Consider the following 16535-nt stretch of genomic DNA (forward strand, 5'->3'; position numbering starts at 1 on the left):
CTGCCTGCGTGTCGGTCTGCCTGCGTGTCGATCGGTCTGCGTCTGTCTGTTGGCCTCTGTGTGTCTGCTAGTCTACCTCTTCCTTATTGTCTGAGTGTTTTACAGGAACAAGTCCCAGAAGAGCAAGTTTGATGAGGAGCTGCACAATGAGATGACCACCACCATTGATGAGCTCAGCAGCAAGTGAGTCTCTATAGTCACTAAATAGTCAAGACATTCAGAGAATAGTCACTACGTAGGACTACAAGTTTAAGCCTGAACTCAGAATGAAGGGTCTAATGTTATCTAATCTTCCTAGCCACCAACATATCCCTTGAGAAAAGTCTTATTTAGCCAATTGGGAATAATATTGGCAAAGATGAGTCAAAGTAATCTGAAAATGTATTTTAGATATTGAGTTGTAAAAATAGAGAGCTTGCACTCACTCACTCACACACACCCACTCACTCTTTCACACACTTTCCTCACACTCTCTCTCCATGTGACCTCCAGGCAGTGGGTGTCTGAGGAGATTAGCAGTCTGGCTGTGTGGTTCCCTAAGAAAGAGCTGGAGAAACAGGTGAGTGTTTGTCTCAGAGCTGTCTAGACACTGTTGAGAGGAGCATTGCTGTCCTAGTATACACTGTAGTAGGTACATCTCCACAATGAAAATCTCTAGAACCTTATAGATACAATATAAAGACATATCAGTTGTCTCTGGAATAACTACATGCAACTATCAATTGACAGACTCTATGGTCTCTATACATTGTGGAAAGGAGCCTTATACTGTCCTAATATACAACATGTACATCTGTACAATGGCAATGTCTTTATGTAACATACAGTATAAAGAAAAACATTCATACATGACATTTTAGTTCCTAACCCTTACAACATGCTAAATGTTATATCGGAATCTATTTCTTTGGTTCAATCTCTTTATCTCTGATTAGCCTACACAGACCGCACCTGTTCTTAGTGCTTTCAGAAAGTATTCAGACCCCTTTCCTTGTTTCCACATTTTGTTACGTTACAGCCTTATTTTAAATGGATTAAATCATTTTTTCCCCTCATCAATCTACAAAGAATACTCCATAATGACGAAGCAAAAACAGGTTTTTAGAAATTTTAGCAAATGTATTAAAAATAATAACAGATACCTTTTTTACATAAGTATTCAGACCCTTTTCTACGAGACTTCAAATTGAGCTCAGGTGCATCCTGTTTCCTTTGATCATCCTTGAGATGTTTCTACAAATGATCCACCTGTGGTAAATTCAATTGATCCCACAGTTGACAGTGTATGTCAGAGCAAAAACCAAGCCATGAGGTTAAAGGAATTGTCCTAGGGGCTCCGAGACAGGATTGTGTAAAGGCACAGATCTGGGGAAGGGTATCAAAAAATTCTGCAGCATTGAGGGTCCCCAAGAACACAGTGGCCTTTATCATTCTTAAATGGAAGAAGTTCGTAACTACCAAGACTCTTCCTAGAGCTGGCTGCCCTGCCAAACTGAGCAATCGGGGGGAGAACGGCCTTGGTCCCTCTGACAGAGCTCCAGAGTTCCTCTGTGGAGATGGGAGAACCTTCCACAAGGACAACCATCTCTGCAGAACTCTACCAAATAGGCCTTTATGGTAGAGTGGCTAGACGGAAGCCACTCCTCAATAAAAGGCACATGACAGCCCACTTGGAGTTTGCCTAAAGGACTCACAGACCATGAGAAACAAGATTCTCTGGTCTGATGAAACCAAGATTGATGTTTTCTTTGACCTGAATGCCAAGCGTCACATCTGGAGGAAACCTGGCACCATCCCTACGGTGAAGCATGGTGGTGGCAGCATCGTGCTGTATGGATGTTTTTCAGCTGCAAGGACTGTGAGACTAGTCAGGATCAAGGGAAAGATGAACAGCCCTAAGCACACAGCCAAAACAATGTAGGAGTGGCTTCGGGACAAGTCTCTGAATGTCCTTGAGTGGCCCAGCCAGAGCCTGGACTTGAACCCGATCAAACATCTCTGGAGAGACCTGAAAATAGCTGTGCAGAGACACTCCCCATCCAACCTGACAGTGCTTGAGAGGATCTGCAGAGAAAAATGGGAGAAACTCCCACAATACAGGTGTGCCAAGCTTTTAGCGTCATACCCAAGAAGACTCAAATCTGTAATCGCTGCCAATGGCGCATCAACAAAGTACTGAGTAAAGGGTCTGAATACTTATGTAAATGCAATATTTTTATTTTGTTTTTAATAAACTTGCAAACATTTCTTAAAACCTGTTTTTGCTTTGTCACTATGGGGTATTGTGTGTCGATTGATAAGGAAATGCTTTTTTAAAATCAATTTTAGAATAAGGCTGTAACATAACAAAAAGTGGTAAAGGTCAAGGGGTCTGAATACTTTCTGGATGCACTGTACATACTGTAAAAACTGTGTACTTAGTATTTGTGAGAGGTTCAAACATGACTTCTTCTGTCCTCCCCAGTACCGAGCCATTGATCTGCCCATGTTCAAGCACTACATCGGCTGTGCCACCTTCATCTTCTTCTGCATCTTTGTGGTTCAGATGTTTGTGACAAAAGAGTGAGTGATTTTCCCTTGTGACTATAAGAAACATATTTCTCAACCGGTAGTAATAATAGTTGTTCCTCTTAAACCATGGAAACAATAATGGCATGACAACCATTATTTGAACTTTTGGGATTCAGTGTTGGATCTTTCCCTTCTTCATCCCTCAGTTCCAAAATGTTGGGAATGTCGTTTGGAGTGCTGGCCTGTGTCCTCCTGTTGACCCTGGGCATCTGTTTCGCAGGTCACCTGCAGGTCAGTGGGAGTTTTAGGCTTAGGTCACAACAAGCCCTATTTCTGGACAGGGCAAGGCTAAGTTGACTGTGTGTGGGGTTGGGGTACTGTGTGTGTACTGTGTGTATTTCTTACTGTGACAGTGGAAACACGCTTTCTGGCTAGGATCCATAAGCAATTCCATCTATCCCTGGGTCTTTTCTTGTGAAGTTGTACATTGACGTTATGTGGCCATTGACAGCTGGTGCATACCATCTCAATGCCATGGTGCAGACAGACAGGCAGTGTAGTTATTACATTCAGTAGTCAGAGATACACCGAGTGTACAAAACATTAGGAACACCTTCCTACTATCATACCCCATTCAAAGGCACTTAAATCATTTGTCTTGACCGTTCACCCTCGGAATGACACACATAAACAATCCATATCTCAATTGTCTCAAGGCTTAAAAATCCTTCTTTAACTGGTCTCCTCCCCTTCATCTACACTAATTTAAAGTGGATTTAACAGTAGACATCAATAAGGGATCATAGCTTTCACTTGGTCAGTCTATTTCATGGAAAGAGCAGGTGTTCCTAATGTTTTGTACACTCAGTGTATTATCCTGTCTTTCTGAAAATAGACTGAACATTCAGTGCTGCTGTGTTAGTAAGTCACACATTGTCTCTTCCATGCATTTCACCTCCCATATACACACTCATCCCTTCCCCTCTCCCCCTCCTATCCACTCCTCCTCTCCCATGCATTTTACCCCCCATATACACACTCATCCCTTCCCCTCACCCCCTCCTATCCACTCCTCCTCTCCCATGCATTTCACCCCCCATATACACACTCATCCCTTCCCCTCTCCCCCTCCTATCCACTCCTCCTCTCCCATGCATTTCACCTCCCATATACACACTCATCCCTTCCCCTCTCTCCCTCCTATACACTCCTCCTCTCCCATGCATTTCACCCCCCATATACACACTCATCCCTTCCCCTCTCCCCCTCCTATCCACTCCTCCTCTCCCATGCATTTCACCTCCCATATACACACTCATCCCTTCCCCTCTCCCCCTCCTATCCACTCCTCCTCTCCCATGCATTTCACCTCCCATATACACACTCATCCCTTCCCTCTCCCCCTCCTATCCACTCCTCCTCTCCCATGCATTTCACCTCCCATATACACACTCATCCCTTCCCCTCTCCCCCTCCTATCCACTCCTCCCCCATGGCTGGATGCCTCGCTCCTCCCACCCCTCAGCGCTTGTTTCCGGAGAAGTTGTCATCCTGCCAGTGGCTGCCTGCTGTGTCCGATGCAGTGGTCAAGAGGCCATGTGTGCGCCTCCCTCTGGTCACTATCACCACTGCGGTCATCATCATCCTAGCAGTCTTCAACCTGGTAAGTTAACGCAACCAACGCCTTGGTTTTTCTAATGACTGCCTCGCCTGGTTCACCAACTACTTTGCAGACAGAGTTCAGTGTGTCAAGTTGGAGGTTATGTTGTCTGGACCTCTGGCAGTCTCTATGGGGTACCACATGGTTCAATTCTCGGGCCGACTATTTTCTCTGTATATATCAAGGATGTCGCTCTTGCTGCGGGTGATTCCCTGATCCACCTCTACACAGGCGACACCATTCTGTATACTTCTGGCCCTTCCTTGGACACTGTGCTAACTAACCTCCAAACGAGCTTCAATGCCATACAACACTCCTTCCATGGCCTCCAACTGCTCTTAAACGCTAGTAAAAACCAAATGCATGCTTTTCAACCGTTCGCTGCCTGCACCCGCCCGCCCGACTAGCATCACCACCCTGGACGGTTCCGACCTAGAATATGTGGACAACTATAAATACCTAGGTGTCTGGCTAGACTGTAAAATCTCCTTCCAGACTCATATTAAACATCTCCAATCAAAAATCAAATCTAGAATCGGCTTTCTATTTCGCAACAACACCTCCTTCACTCACGCTGCCAAAGTTACCCTAGTAAAACTGACAATCCTACCGATCCTTAACTTCGGCAATGTCATCTACATAATAGCTTCCAACACTCTACTCAGCAAACTGGATGCAGGCTATCACAGTGCCATCCGTTTTGTTACCAAATCACCTTATACCACCCACCACTGCGACCTGTATGCTCTAGTCGGCTGGCCCTCACTACATATTCGTCGCCAGACCCACTGTCTCCAGGTCATCTATAAGTCTATGCTAGGTAAAGCTCCGCCTTATCTCAGTTCACTGGTCACGATGGCAACACCCACCCGTAGCACACGTTTCAGCAGGTTTATCTCACTGATCATCCCCAAAGCCAACACCTCATTTGGCCGCCTTTACTTCCAGTTCTCTGCTGCCAGTGACTGGAACGAATTGCAAAATCGCTGAAGTTGGAGACTTTTATTTCCCTCACCAACTTTAAACATCAGCTATCTGAGCAGCTAACCGATCGCTGCAGCTGTACATAGTCCATCTGTAAATAACCCACCCAATCTATCTATCTCATCCCCATACTGTTTTTATTCTATTTACTTTTCTGCTCTTTTAAACACCAGTATCTCTACTTGCACATCATCATCTGCTCATTTATCACTCCAGTGTTAATCTGCTAAATTGTAACTATTCGCTCCTATGGCCTATTATTATTATTATTATTGTAAAAAAATAATTCACCTTTATTTAACCAGGTAGGCTAGTTGAGAACAAGTTCTCATTTGCAACTGCGACCTGGCCAAGATAAAGCAGAGCAGTGTGACACAAACAACAACACAGAGTTACTGCCTACCTCATGCCTTTTGCACACACTGTACATAGACTTTCTTTGTTTCTACTGTGTCATTGACTTGTTTATTGTGTTATTGGCTTGTTTATTGTTTACTCCATGTGTAACTCTATATTGATGTCTGTGTCACAATACTTTGCTTTATCTTGGCCAGGTTGCAGTTGCAAATGAGAACTTGTTCTCAACTAGCCTACCTGGTTAAATAAAGGTGAAATAAAATAACAAATAAAAAACAACTCACTATCTCACTGATTAAACATAGAACAGAATGCCCTAACGTGTACATGCAATTGCATCAACTTTTTATAGCAACAAGAGCATTAGCTTCTTATTGTAAGAAGAACATGAAGTCATCAACAGACATGCCAATAACATGCCAATAATAAATTGTTTTCGGAGTCAGACCCACTTAGCGGTTGACTGTCAATGAAATCGTCTTGTTCCCTCTAGTGCTTCATCCAGACAAAGTCACCGTGTGATATCAATGGGAACCCTGATCTGATTCCATCTAACAACTCCAGTGAGCAGCATCCAGGCAGCCTGTTCTACCTGCCGGTGAGTGATGCCTACAATATCCCTCACTAACAGGTCTTCTGTAGCTCAGTTGATAGAGCACGGCACGCTTGCAACACACAGTTATGAAATTATACTTTCAATTTCAGTGTTTTTATTGTTTGCAAATATATACTCTGCCATTTTCAAATAAATATAATCAATTACAAATAATAAACATTGAAATGAAGAACTGGCACTTTCCATTGATGGTTTTCATGGTCTCCTCACTCATTATCTCTCGCTCTCTCTCTCTGTCTCCCTCTCCCCATCTTTCTCTCAGTACTCTGTGTTCAGCTGTATCCTGGCTCTCATAGCTTGTGGAGTGTTCCTGAGGGTGAGCTTTGAGCTTAAAGTGGTCTTCCTCACCCTGGCCTCCACAGCCTACTACATCATCATCCTCAGCGCCAGGGCTGGTCTCTTCAGCTGCTATGGACAAATGCTTTACAACCAACTCAATGAAAACAGGTACTATAGCGTGTGTTGTGTACCAGGCCTGGGGTAGATTCAGTTTTCAATTCAAGAAGTGATTCAGTAACATTTATATATTATTAAGTCATTTCTGATTTGTTTTCTATGAAGTTTGTTTCAATTCATTAATTGAATTTCAATCCACTTACTGAATTGACCCCAACACTGTTCTGTACTGTGCATCAAACACCTGGTACTATATCCTACCTGGTTTATACTGAGCTTTACTTTAGATTACCTCTAACCCCTGAGCTCTGTGTTCCAGAACTGAGGACTCTGGGACCATCCTGAGAGCGTTGGGGCTGGTCAAACACCCTGAGGTGATGAGCTGCATATACATCACCTTGTTCCTGGTCACCATGCTCATCATCTCACAACAGGTCAGTACATGTTCCTCTTCTTTGTTGGCCTCGGTTCTCCTCTCATTGTCTTGACCCCTCTCTTCCTCGACCCCTCTCTTCCTCGACCCCTCTCTTCCTCGACCCCTCTCATCCCCGACCCCTCTCTTCCTCTACCCCCCTCTCTTCCTCTACCCCCCCTCTCTTCCCCGACCCCTCTTTTCCTCTACCCCCCTCTCTTCCTCTACCCCCCTCTCTTCCTCTACCCCCCTCTCTTCCTCTACCCCCTCTCTTCCCCTACCCCTCTCTTCCCCTACCTCTTTCCTTTTACTACTAAATGACCACATCACTTCTGTCCTGTAGAATGAGTCATGCTTCCGCCAGGACTTCCTTCTGAAGAACAAGAACCGTACGGAGCAGGATGAGATCGAGACCAGGGAGAACCTGAACCGCCTGCTCCTGGAGAACGTGCTGCCGGCCCATGTGGCTGCGCTGTTTGTTGGGGAGAATAAAAAGAACGAGGTGGGATTCCTCACAAACACTTTACTTACTGAGAAGTACAAGGTAGGAGTCCAGGATGGATGACTGGTAGTCGACTGAGTCCAACTCATCCTTCCCTCCTCCTCCTCCTATCTGCACTGGGGTCCCATCTCCACTGGCCTGCACTCACTAAAGCTTAGTGGGAAACACTTAGTCGTGGAATTGTTTGGATTGACCCGTAAATGGTTTATTATGATTTCCAGTAGTGTGGTGAAGGGATGGAACCCTCAGGGTAAGGACGGTCCCACTTCTATGGATCATTGTACCGTATATCAGTGCCTGTCTCACCCCACCTACCAACCCACAGCTCCATGAATCAGCCCCTTCATCGGAATTGTGATTTGTGATGTCATCTTTGTGTCAGCATGGTAGAGACAGAGCCACTGCATTCTTACAGCAACATCCTCAACTCCTACTGCCCCTACTCACAGCCACTCTCAAATAGTCCACATCAACGTCTTCAACTCCTACTGCCCCTACTGACAGCCACTCTCAAATAGTCCACATTCAACGTCCTCAACTCCTACTGCCCCTACTCACAGCCACTCTCAAATAGTCCACATCAACGTCTTCAACTCCTACTGCCCCTACTCACAGCCACTCTCAAATAGTCCACATCAACGTCTTCAACTCCTACTGCCCCTACTCACAGCCACTCTCAAATAGTCCACATTCAATGTCCTCAACTCCTGCTGCCCCTACTCACAGCCACTCTCAAATAGTCCACATCAACGTCCTCAACTCCTACTGCCCCTACTCTCAGCCACTCTCATAGTCCACATCAATGACCTCAACTCCTACTGCCCCTACTCTCAGCCACTCTCATAGTCCACATCAATGTCCTCAACTCCTACTGCCCCTACTCTCAGCCACTCTCATAGTCCACATCAATGTCCTCAACTCCTACTGCCCCTACGCAGTCACTCTCAAATAGTCCACATCAATGTCCTCAACTCCTACTGCCCCTACTCTCAGCCACTCTCATAGTCCACATCAATGTCCTCAACTCCTACTGCCCCTACTCTCAGCCACTCTCATAGTCCACATCAATGTCCTCAACTCCTACTGCCCCTACGCAGTCACTCTCAAATAGTCCACATCAATGTCCTCAACTCCTACTGCCCCTACTCTCAGCCACTCTCATAGTCCACATCAATGACCTCAACTCCTACTGCCCCTACTCTCAGCCACTCTCATAGTCCACATCAATGTCCTCAACTCCTACTGCCCCTACTCTCAGCCACTCTCATAGTCCACATCAATGTCCTCAACTCCTACTGCCCCTACGCAGTCACTCTCAAATAGTCCACATCAATGTCCTCAACTCCTACTGCCCCTACTCTCAGCCACTCTCATAGTCCACATCAATGTCCTCAACTCCTACTGCCCCTACTCTCAGCCACTCTCATAGTCCACATCAACGTCCTCAACTCCTACTGCCCCTACTCTCAGCCACTCTCATAGTCCACATCAATGTCCTCAACTCCTACTGCCCCTACTCTCAGCCACTCTCATAGTCCACATCAATGTCCTCAACTCCTACTGCCCCTACGCAGTCACTCTCAAATAGTCCACATCAACGTCTTCAACCCCTACTGCCCCTACTCAGTCACTCTCAAATAGTCCACATCAACGTCCTCAACTCCTACTGCCCCTACTCACAGCCACTCTCAAATAGTCCACATCAACGTCTTCAACTCCTACTGCCCCTACTCACAGCCACTCTCAAATAGTCCACATCAATGTCCTCAACTCCTACTGCCCCTACTCACAGCCACTCTCAAATAGTCCACATCAATGTCCTCAACTCCTACTGCCACTACTCTCAGCCACTCTCAAAGTCCACATCAATATCCTCAACTCCTACTGCCCCTACTCTCAGCCACTCTCATAGTCCACATCAATGTCCTCAACTCCTACTGCCCCTACTCTCAGCCACTCTCAAAGTCCACATCAATGTCCTCAACTCCTACTGCCACTACTCTCAGCCACTCTCAAAGTCCACATCAATGACCTCAACTTCTACTGCCCCTACTCTCAGCCACTCTCATAGTCCACATCAATGTCCTCAACTCCTACTGCCCCTACTCTCAGCCACTCTCATAGTCCACATCAATGTCCTCAACTCCTACTGCCCCTACTCTCAGCCACTCTCATAGTCCACATCAATGTCCTCAACTCCTACTGCCCCTACGCAGTCACTCTCAAATAGTCCACATCAATGTCCTCAACTCCTACTGCCCCTACTCTCAGCCACTCTCATAGTCCACATCAATGTCCTCAACTCCTACTGCCCCTACTCAGTCACGCTCAAATAGTCCACATCAATGTCTTCAACCCCTACTGCCCCTACTCAGTCACTCTCAAATAGTCCACATCAACGTCCTCAACTCCTACTGCCCCTACGCAGTCACTCTCAAATAGTCCACATCAATGTCCTCAACTCCTACTGCCCCTACTCTCAGCCACTCTCATAGTCCACATCAATGTCCTCAACTCCTACTGCCCCTACTCAGTCACGCTCAAATAGTCCACATCAACGTCTTCAACCCCTACTGCCCCTACTCAGTCACTCTCAAATAGTCCACATCAACGTCTTCAACTCCTGCTGCCCCTACTCAGTCACTCTCAAATAGTCCACATGATACAGACATAAACACACTAGACAAACCACTGATAAGCAGAGTCACTTAATAAAAGTTAAAAGAAATTAACATTATTTATTCTGAACAAGTTTGACAATACTCTGTAATATATTTTTTGTCTTACTTCATAAGATATGACAAACTTGCAGAAATTCAGAGCTTGGCCTACATTTACCACTGAAGGCTATGGACATCCCCTCCACTATGACGTCTCCCTCACTCCGGCCCTCCACAGCCCAGTCACAGTGTTATGACCAGCGTGTTACCTCTAAATCACCATGGACACTCTGACACACTTTGACTAAGGTCTTTAAGTCAGTGACAGAAAATAATTCAGCCTTTGTATAAATCTGGTTGAACTATTTACTCTTGACATGTTTTTCTGGAAGCACAAACACAACAGAACAGCTATTTGTGTTTGACATGTAGTTTACAGCCTGAGAAGTAGTCTACTGAAGCTGCTTCAGTTAAAGATGAGTGTTCATCAGCTTAGCTTGAACACTGCATATACCTAACAATAGTAATCCCAATTGATGACACATTGTCAAATCAAACAAACAACACAACAAAAAGCATGAGGAAAAAAAACAAGAATAAATATGCTTTGAAGTTTTCCTAAGATTTGACATCTAGGAGCAGAAGCATGGGACTTCGATGGCCTCCCTCTCTCCCAGAGAATGGGTTTTAGAGGCCCTGTTTAACATTAGCTACCTCTTGTACAGCCTAATCACTGGCCATTTCCTTGCCAGACGTGAACACAGTGAAAACAGTTAGGAACGTCTGGCACTGGAGGAACTGTTGTGGTGTCTGTCTCTCTCAGCATTCTGAATTGGCTTTTTCTTAAAGATGTGGCTCTGTGCTCTAATGTCTCCTAATATTTCTTGTGTGAACCTGAAACTTCCCTGTATCTCTGTTGTGAAGTGTATGTCTATGTTCCTCTGCTTAGTGTTACTACATGGCATTGCCTCTTAAGTTGTACACCTCCTTCCTCCTCAGGACCTGTACTACAAGTCATATGACTGTGTGTGCGTGATGTTCGCCTCAGTACCGGACTTCAAAGAGTTCTACACGGAGTGTGACATCAACAAGGAAGGTCTGGAGTGTCTGAGGCTCCTCAACGAGATCATAGCAGACTTTGATGAGGTCAGAGAACCGCTGGCAGCCATCAACAAACAAAAATTCCACATGTCCCAGTAATAGAAATAAGTACACAGCTAACCCTGGCTCACACATCCACTTGTTTACCAACACACAGCTGCTGTCCAAGCCCAAGTTCAGTGGAGTTGAGAAGATCAAGACCATCGGAAGCACTTATATGGCAGCCGCAGGGCTGAGTGGCACCCCAGGACAGGAGAATAACCAGGTAGCTACTAACTATTTGACCCAGGTCGTGTGGCTGGGAGGGGGGTTACACAGCATGCAACTGTGCATACCTTTTGATTTTCTATACTATAGAACTTTACCATAAAACCTGGTTGATGACGCAGTATAGATGAAGTTGTGTATGTACATTTGAAGTCAGAAGTTTACATACACCTTAGCCAAATACATTTAAACAGTTTTTCACTATTCCTGACATTTAATCTTAGTAAAAATTCCCTGACTACCTGGCATGATGACTCCTTGCTGTCCCCAGTCCACCTGGCCGTGCTGCTGCTCCAGTTTCAACTGTTCTGCCTGTGATTATTATTATTTGACCATGCTGGTCATTTATGAACATTTGAACATCTTGGCCATGTTCTGTTATAATCTCCACCCGGCACAGCCAGAAGAGGACTGGCCACCCCTCATAATAGCCTGGTTCCTCTCTAGGTTTCTTCCTAGGTTTTGGCCTTTCTAGGGAGTTTATCCTAGCCACCGTGCTTCTACACCTGCGTTGCTTGCTGTTTGGGGATTTAGGCTGGGTTTCTGTACAGCACTTTGAGATATCAGCTGATGTACGAAGGGCTATATAAATAAATTTGATTTGATTTGGGTAGCATTCTACAAGCTTCCCACAATAAGTTGGGTGAATTTTGGCCTATCCCTCCAGACAGAGCTGGTGTAACTGAGTCAGGTTTGTAGGCCTCTTTGCTCACACACACTTTTTCAGTTCTGACCACAAATGTCTATAGGATTGAGGGCTTTGTGATGGCCACTCCAAAACCTTGACTTTGTTGTCCTTAAGCCATTTTGCCACAACTTTGGAAGTATGCTTGGGGTCATTGTCCATTTTGAAGACACATTTGCGACCAAGCTTTGACTTCCTGACTGATGTCTTGAGATGTTGCTTCAATATATCCACATCATTTTCCGTCCTCATGATGCCATCTATTTTGTGAAGTGCACCAGTCCCTCCTGCGGCAAAGCACCCCCACAACATGATGCTGCCACCCCCATGCTTCACGGTTGGGATGGTGTTCTTCTGCTTGCAAGCCTCCCCCTTTTTCCTCCAATCAGATGGTCATTATGGCCAAACAGTTATATTTTTGTTTCATCAGACCATTTTCCCAAAAAGTACAATCTTTGTCCCCATGTGCAGTTGCAAACCGTAGTCTGGCTTTTTTATGGTGGTTTTGGAGCAGTGGTTTCTTCCTTGCTGAGCGGCCTTTCAGGTTATGTCAATATAGGACTCGTTTTACTGTTGATATAGATACTTTTGTACCTGTTTCCTCCAGCATCTTCACAAGGTCCTTCGCTGTTCTGGGATTGATTTGCACTTTTCGCACCAAAGTACGTTCATCTCTAGGAGACAGAACACATCTCCTTCCTGAGCGGTATGATGGCTGCGTAGTCCCATGGTGTTTATACCTGCGTACTGTTGTTTGTACAGATAAACATGGTACTTTCAGGTGTTTGGCAATTGCTCCCAAGCATGAACCAGACTTGTGGAGGTTTACAATTTTTTTTCTGAGGTCTTGGCTGATTTCTTTTGATTTTCCCATGATGTCATCAAGAGGCACTGAGTTTGAAGGTAGGCCTTGAAATACATCCACAGGGGCACCTCCAATTGAAATTATGTCACTTAGCCTATCAGAAGCTTCTAAAGCCATGACATAATTTTCTGGATTTTTCTAAGCTGTTTAAAGGCAGTCAACTTAGTGTATGTACATTTTTGACCCACTGGAATTGTGATAAAGTGAAAATATGTGTAATAATCTATCCGTAAACAATTGTTAGGAAAATTGCTTGTCCTAACCGACTTGCCAAAACTATAGTTTGTTAACAAGTAATTTGTGGAGTGGTTGAAAAACTAGTTTTATTGACTCCAACCTAAGTGTATGTAAACTTCCGACTTTAACTGTAAGTAGTAGTGTCCTGTGTGTGGACTTCATGATGAACTGTGTTGTTTCAGGACCGAGATAGGCAGCAGGCACAGATGGGGAACATGGTAGAATTTGCCATTGCCCTCATTGGCAAGCTGGATGGCATCAACAGACACTCCTTCAACAGTTTTAGACTGCGTGTGGGTGAGTAAAGCTTGGGCACATGAACTATATTCATTAACTGCCCATTACGTCTGCAATGCGTTCGGTTCCATCCATCTTTATTTGGGTTTCATTCTAGTGCTAAGAGTTTTTCCTGAACACCTGCACCTGACCTGGTCAGGAGAAATTGTGAGCTCTAGTTATAGAACAAAACACTCCTGGCCCTGTGATACCCAGTCTATCTAACCACGTAGGACATTCTTTCTGTCCCCACAATAGCTAACATTGACTCCATGATTCCGCTGGTCTCCCTGTGTACTGTTGAGACAGTTCTCAGACAGCTTATTCTGAGCAGATCCCCCAGGCTTTAGGAAAACATTTATAATACTTGAGATAAAAGCACACATTAGGGTTTTAATACAAACACAGAAAGCTGGCATGAAATACAAGAAAATAAAATTCAAAGGACCTATTCATGTGTCCCAAGAAAAATATAAATAACAAATGAAATCCACATAATTCTCCCTGGAAGACATTTTTTATTAAAACGCAGATTCCATCATGAACAACTGGCAGTGGTAGCAGGTAGCCTAGCGGTTAAGAGTTGGGCCAGTAACCAAAAGGTTGCTGGTTCGACTTACCGAGCTGACTAAGTGAAAATTCTGTCGTGGTGCCCTTGCAATACCCCAATTGCTCATGTAAGTCGCTCTGGATAAAAGTGTCTGCTAAATGACTAAAACAGAATTGTAAAATGGCTTTGGCTCCCTGTGGTTGACCTAGCCAGACAAGCTGATGGCACTTGTTTGACCCTGTTAGTGTATATCACTTCCAGTTTTCTGTGTCATCATGCTCTTCTCAGGCATAAAATTGGGTCAGTCTAGCTGATAGTCAGTGTCTTGGTCATCACATTCTAGTAGACTACTCTACAGTATGTGATCTCGTTATGTGTGCCCTGTGTCACTGTCTGCCTGCTTTTCACAGGCATTAACCATGGGCCTGTTATTGCTGGGGTGATTGGAGCCAGAAAACCTCAGTATGACATCTGGGGCAACACCGTCAACGTGGCCAGTAGGATGGAGAGCACTGGAGAGCTGGGCAAGATTCAGGTTCAGTACAACAACCTTGTATTGTCCTTGCTAGTCTGGCTGGAGAGATTAACTATAACCACACCATAACCATGGCTGCATGCATTCAGCATAGTAATGTGTCTTGTTCCTTGCTTCATGTCTGTATCTGCTCCAGGTCACAGAGGAGACGTCGGACGTGCTCCAGAAGCTGGGCTACTCCTGCGAATGCCGAGGCCTCATCAACGTCAAGGGAAAAGGCGAGCTGACAACCTTCTTTGTGTGTACGGACATGAGCAAGCAGCAGGGAATGGGCCTGAGCTGAGGTCTACGGTGAGCACACTACTGTGTGTGGACTCTGGGCCCGGTAGCACATACGTGTGCTGGGTCGGTTACAGGACAGTCTAGCATTCAGCACAGACTAATTACATGAACACACATAAGTTAACATGCTTAGACTAAACCCACCGGAGCACACAAATAATCCATCCCAGTGCTTCAGTCAGCGATGATCCTGACCGGACCAGAACAAGACTTGAAGACATGACCTTGTGGTCCTAGAGGTTGGATTATTCGTGTTTCCAGGAATCCCTTTGGGAGATTCCTCATTGGAAATAAATGCTTAGTGCTGCTGATTTATTTTTGTTGAGATCCAGTTCTAATGTATGCATTCAATTAGACTGACATGGAGGTTACGTCAAGCACTGGTCGTCGTCATACTGGATTCTATCACCTAATACTCCTAGAACCTTGCTGAAATCATGAGATGCACCAAAAACATCTTCAGGCTGCTCAAAACTGAGCTGTTTATCAAGCAAATGGTGACACAAACAATGGAGTGAGTGCTGCTGCATGTGGAGTGACGGTGTACAGTACATACTCGCTGCCATGGTTTTATAGACCGTGAAAAAGGTAGACTAAGCAAAATTACATTGTCATGAGCTGCAAGACTTGTGCACGGGTTCCCATCACGCTGTTACAGCGTGGTAGCAACAGAACCAAAACAGCGGAGAAGTTTAAACTTGCGCTTTAACGCGCGGTTGTGGAAATTGACCCACTATGCTGTTTACTTTGGGCATCTACGTCATATCGCTGAGTCTACCTTTAACAGTTTTAGCGAACAGTCACCCTCTAATAATTTCTTATTTTTGTTTGTACGACCATGGGACTAAATGTAAATATCGAAGCCAAATATCCTGCCTGCTGAGACCGATGGACAGTTTATATGGTATGTCTTTCAAAAATAAATGAAATAAGTGCTATATGCACAGTAAAACATTCTGGTGACTAATAAAGCTTAATTTGACTGAAACAAAATGATCTTCAGAGCCTAACTCAGTGCTGTGCAGAATGCTTCAGCCATATTAGTAGTAAAGGTATAGATTGCATTGACCAGCCAACAAACTGCAGTGTCTTATATGCTGCCTGTGAATCGCTGGTCAAACTATTCTATTTGGTGTCCTTTGTGTACCTAAACACACAGGTTAGAATAAAACTATGACAATGCCCTTTTAGTATAAGCTCCATTTAGAAAAGACCACCTGAAATCTCAGCCTGTTTGGTGGGATGGAGTTTTGGCCAGGCAGTAAATTAGTAAAGACCGATAAGAGTTCCAAACCTCTCGGCCAATAACAGCTTGTTTTCAGCTCTCCACTCCCCAATCACACCACTGACAGTCCTAGCAAAGAGCAAATTTAGCTAAGAAGCTGTTTGAGCATTGTTTAATTAAACAATCACAGTAACATACTTAACGGTTACCCATAAATTGATAGATAAAAGGTCCAAGCAGATGTTTAAGATATGGAACACTGACTTGTCCTGTGGCCTTACTCAACGTCTGTCGTGTTGCTTTCATCTTGTCTGAGGACTAAATTGGAGTTTGCATTTTGTACAGTTGCGATAAATTGTTTCGCAAGTTGATATTTTTAAAGGCTGAATCCCAACTTGATTTACAAAGACATGG

At 44.7% G+C, this 16535-nt stretch overlaps 1 protein-coding gene across 6 annotated transcripts in view; it reads left to right on the forward strand.

Moving 5' to 3' along the window:
• The window catches only part of LOC135550936 (adenylate cyclase type 2-like), an 85692-nt gene extending 69842 nt beyond the window's left edge, over positions 1–15850 (forward strand). For all 6 annotated transcript variants that reach the window (XM_064982201.1, XM_064982212.1, XM_064982223.1 and 3 more), the window contains 14 exons: positions 106–183; positions 493–559; positions 2465–2562; positions 2718–2802; positions 4037–4174; positions 6006–6110; positions 6391–6575; positions 6844–6958; positions 7280–7438; positions 11098–11244; positions 11357–11464; positions 13436–13550; positions 14490–14614; positions 14751–15850. In XM_064982201.1, coding sequence (XP_064838273.1) covers positions 106–183; positions 493–559; positions 2465–2562; positions 2718–2802; positions 4037–4174; positions 6006–6110; positions 6391–6575; positions 6844–6958; positions 7280–7438; positions 11098–11244; positions 11357–11464; positions 13436–13550; positions 14490–14614; positions 14751–14897 — 1672 coding nt within the window. In that variant the 3' untranslated portion in view covers positions 14898–15850. The remainder of the gene's footprint in view (positions 1–105; positions 184–492; positions 560–2464; positions 2563–2717; positions 2803–4036; positions 4175–6005; positions 6111–6390; positions 6576–6843; positions 6959–7279; positions 7439–11097; positions 11245–11356; positions 11465–13435; positions 13551–14489; positions 14615–14750) is intronic.
• Positions 15851–16535: the final 685 nt, after the last annotated feature.

This window comes from Oncorhynchus masou, chromosome 1 (assembly GCF_036934945.1).
Source record: "Oncorhynchus masou masou isolate Uvic2021 chromosome 1, UVic_Omas_1.1, whole genome shotgun sequence".
Lineage (NCBI taxonomy): Eukaryota > Metazoa > Chordata > Actinopteri > Salmoniformes > Salmonidae > Oncorhynchus > Oncorhynchus masou.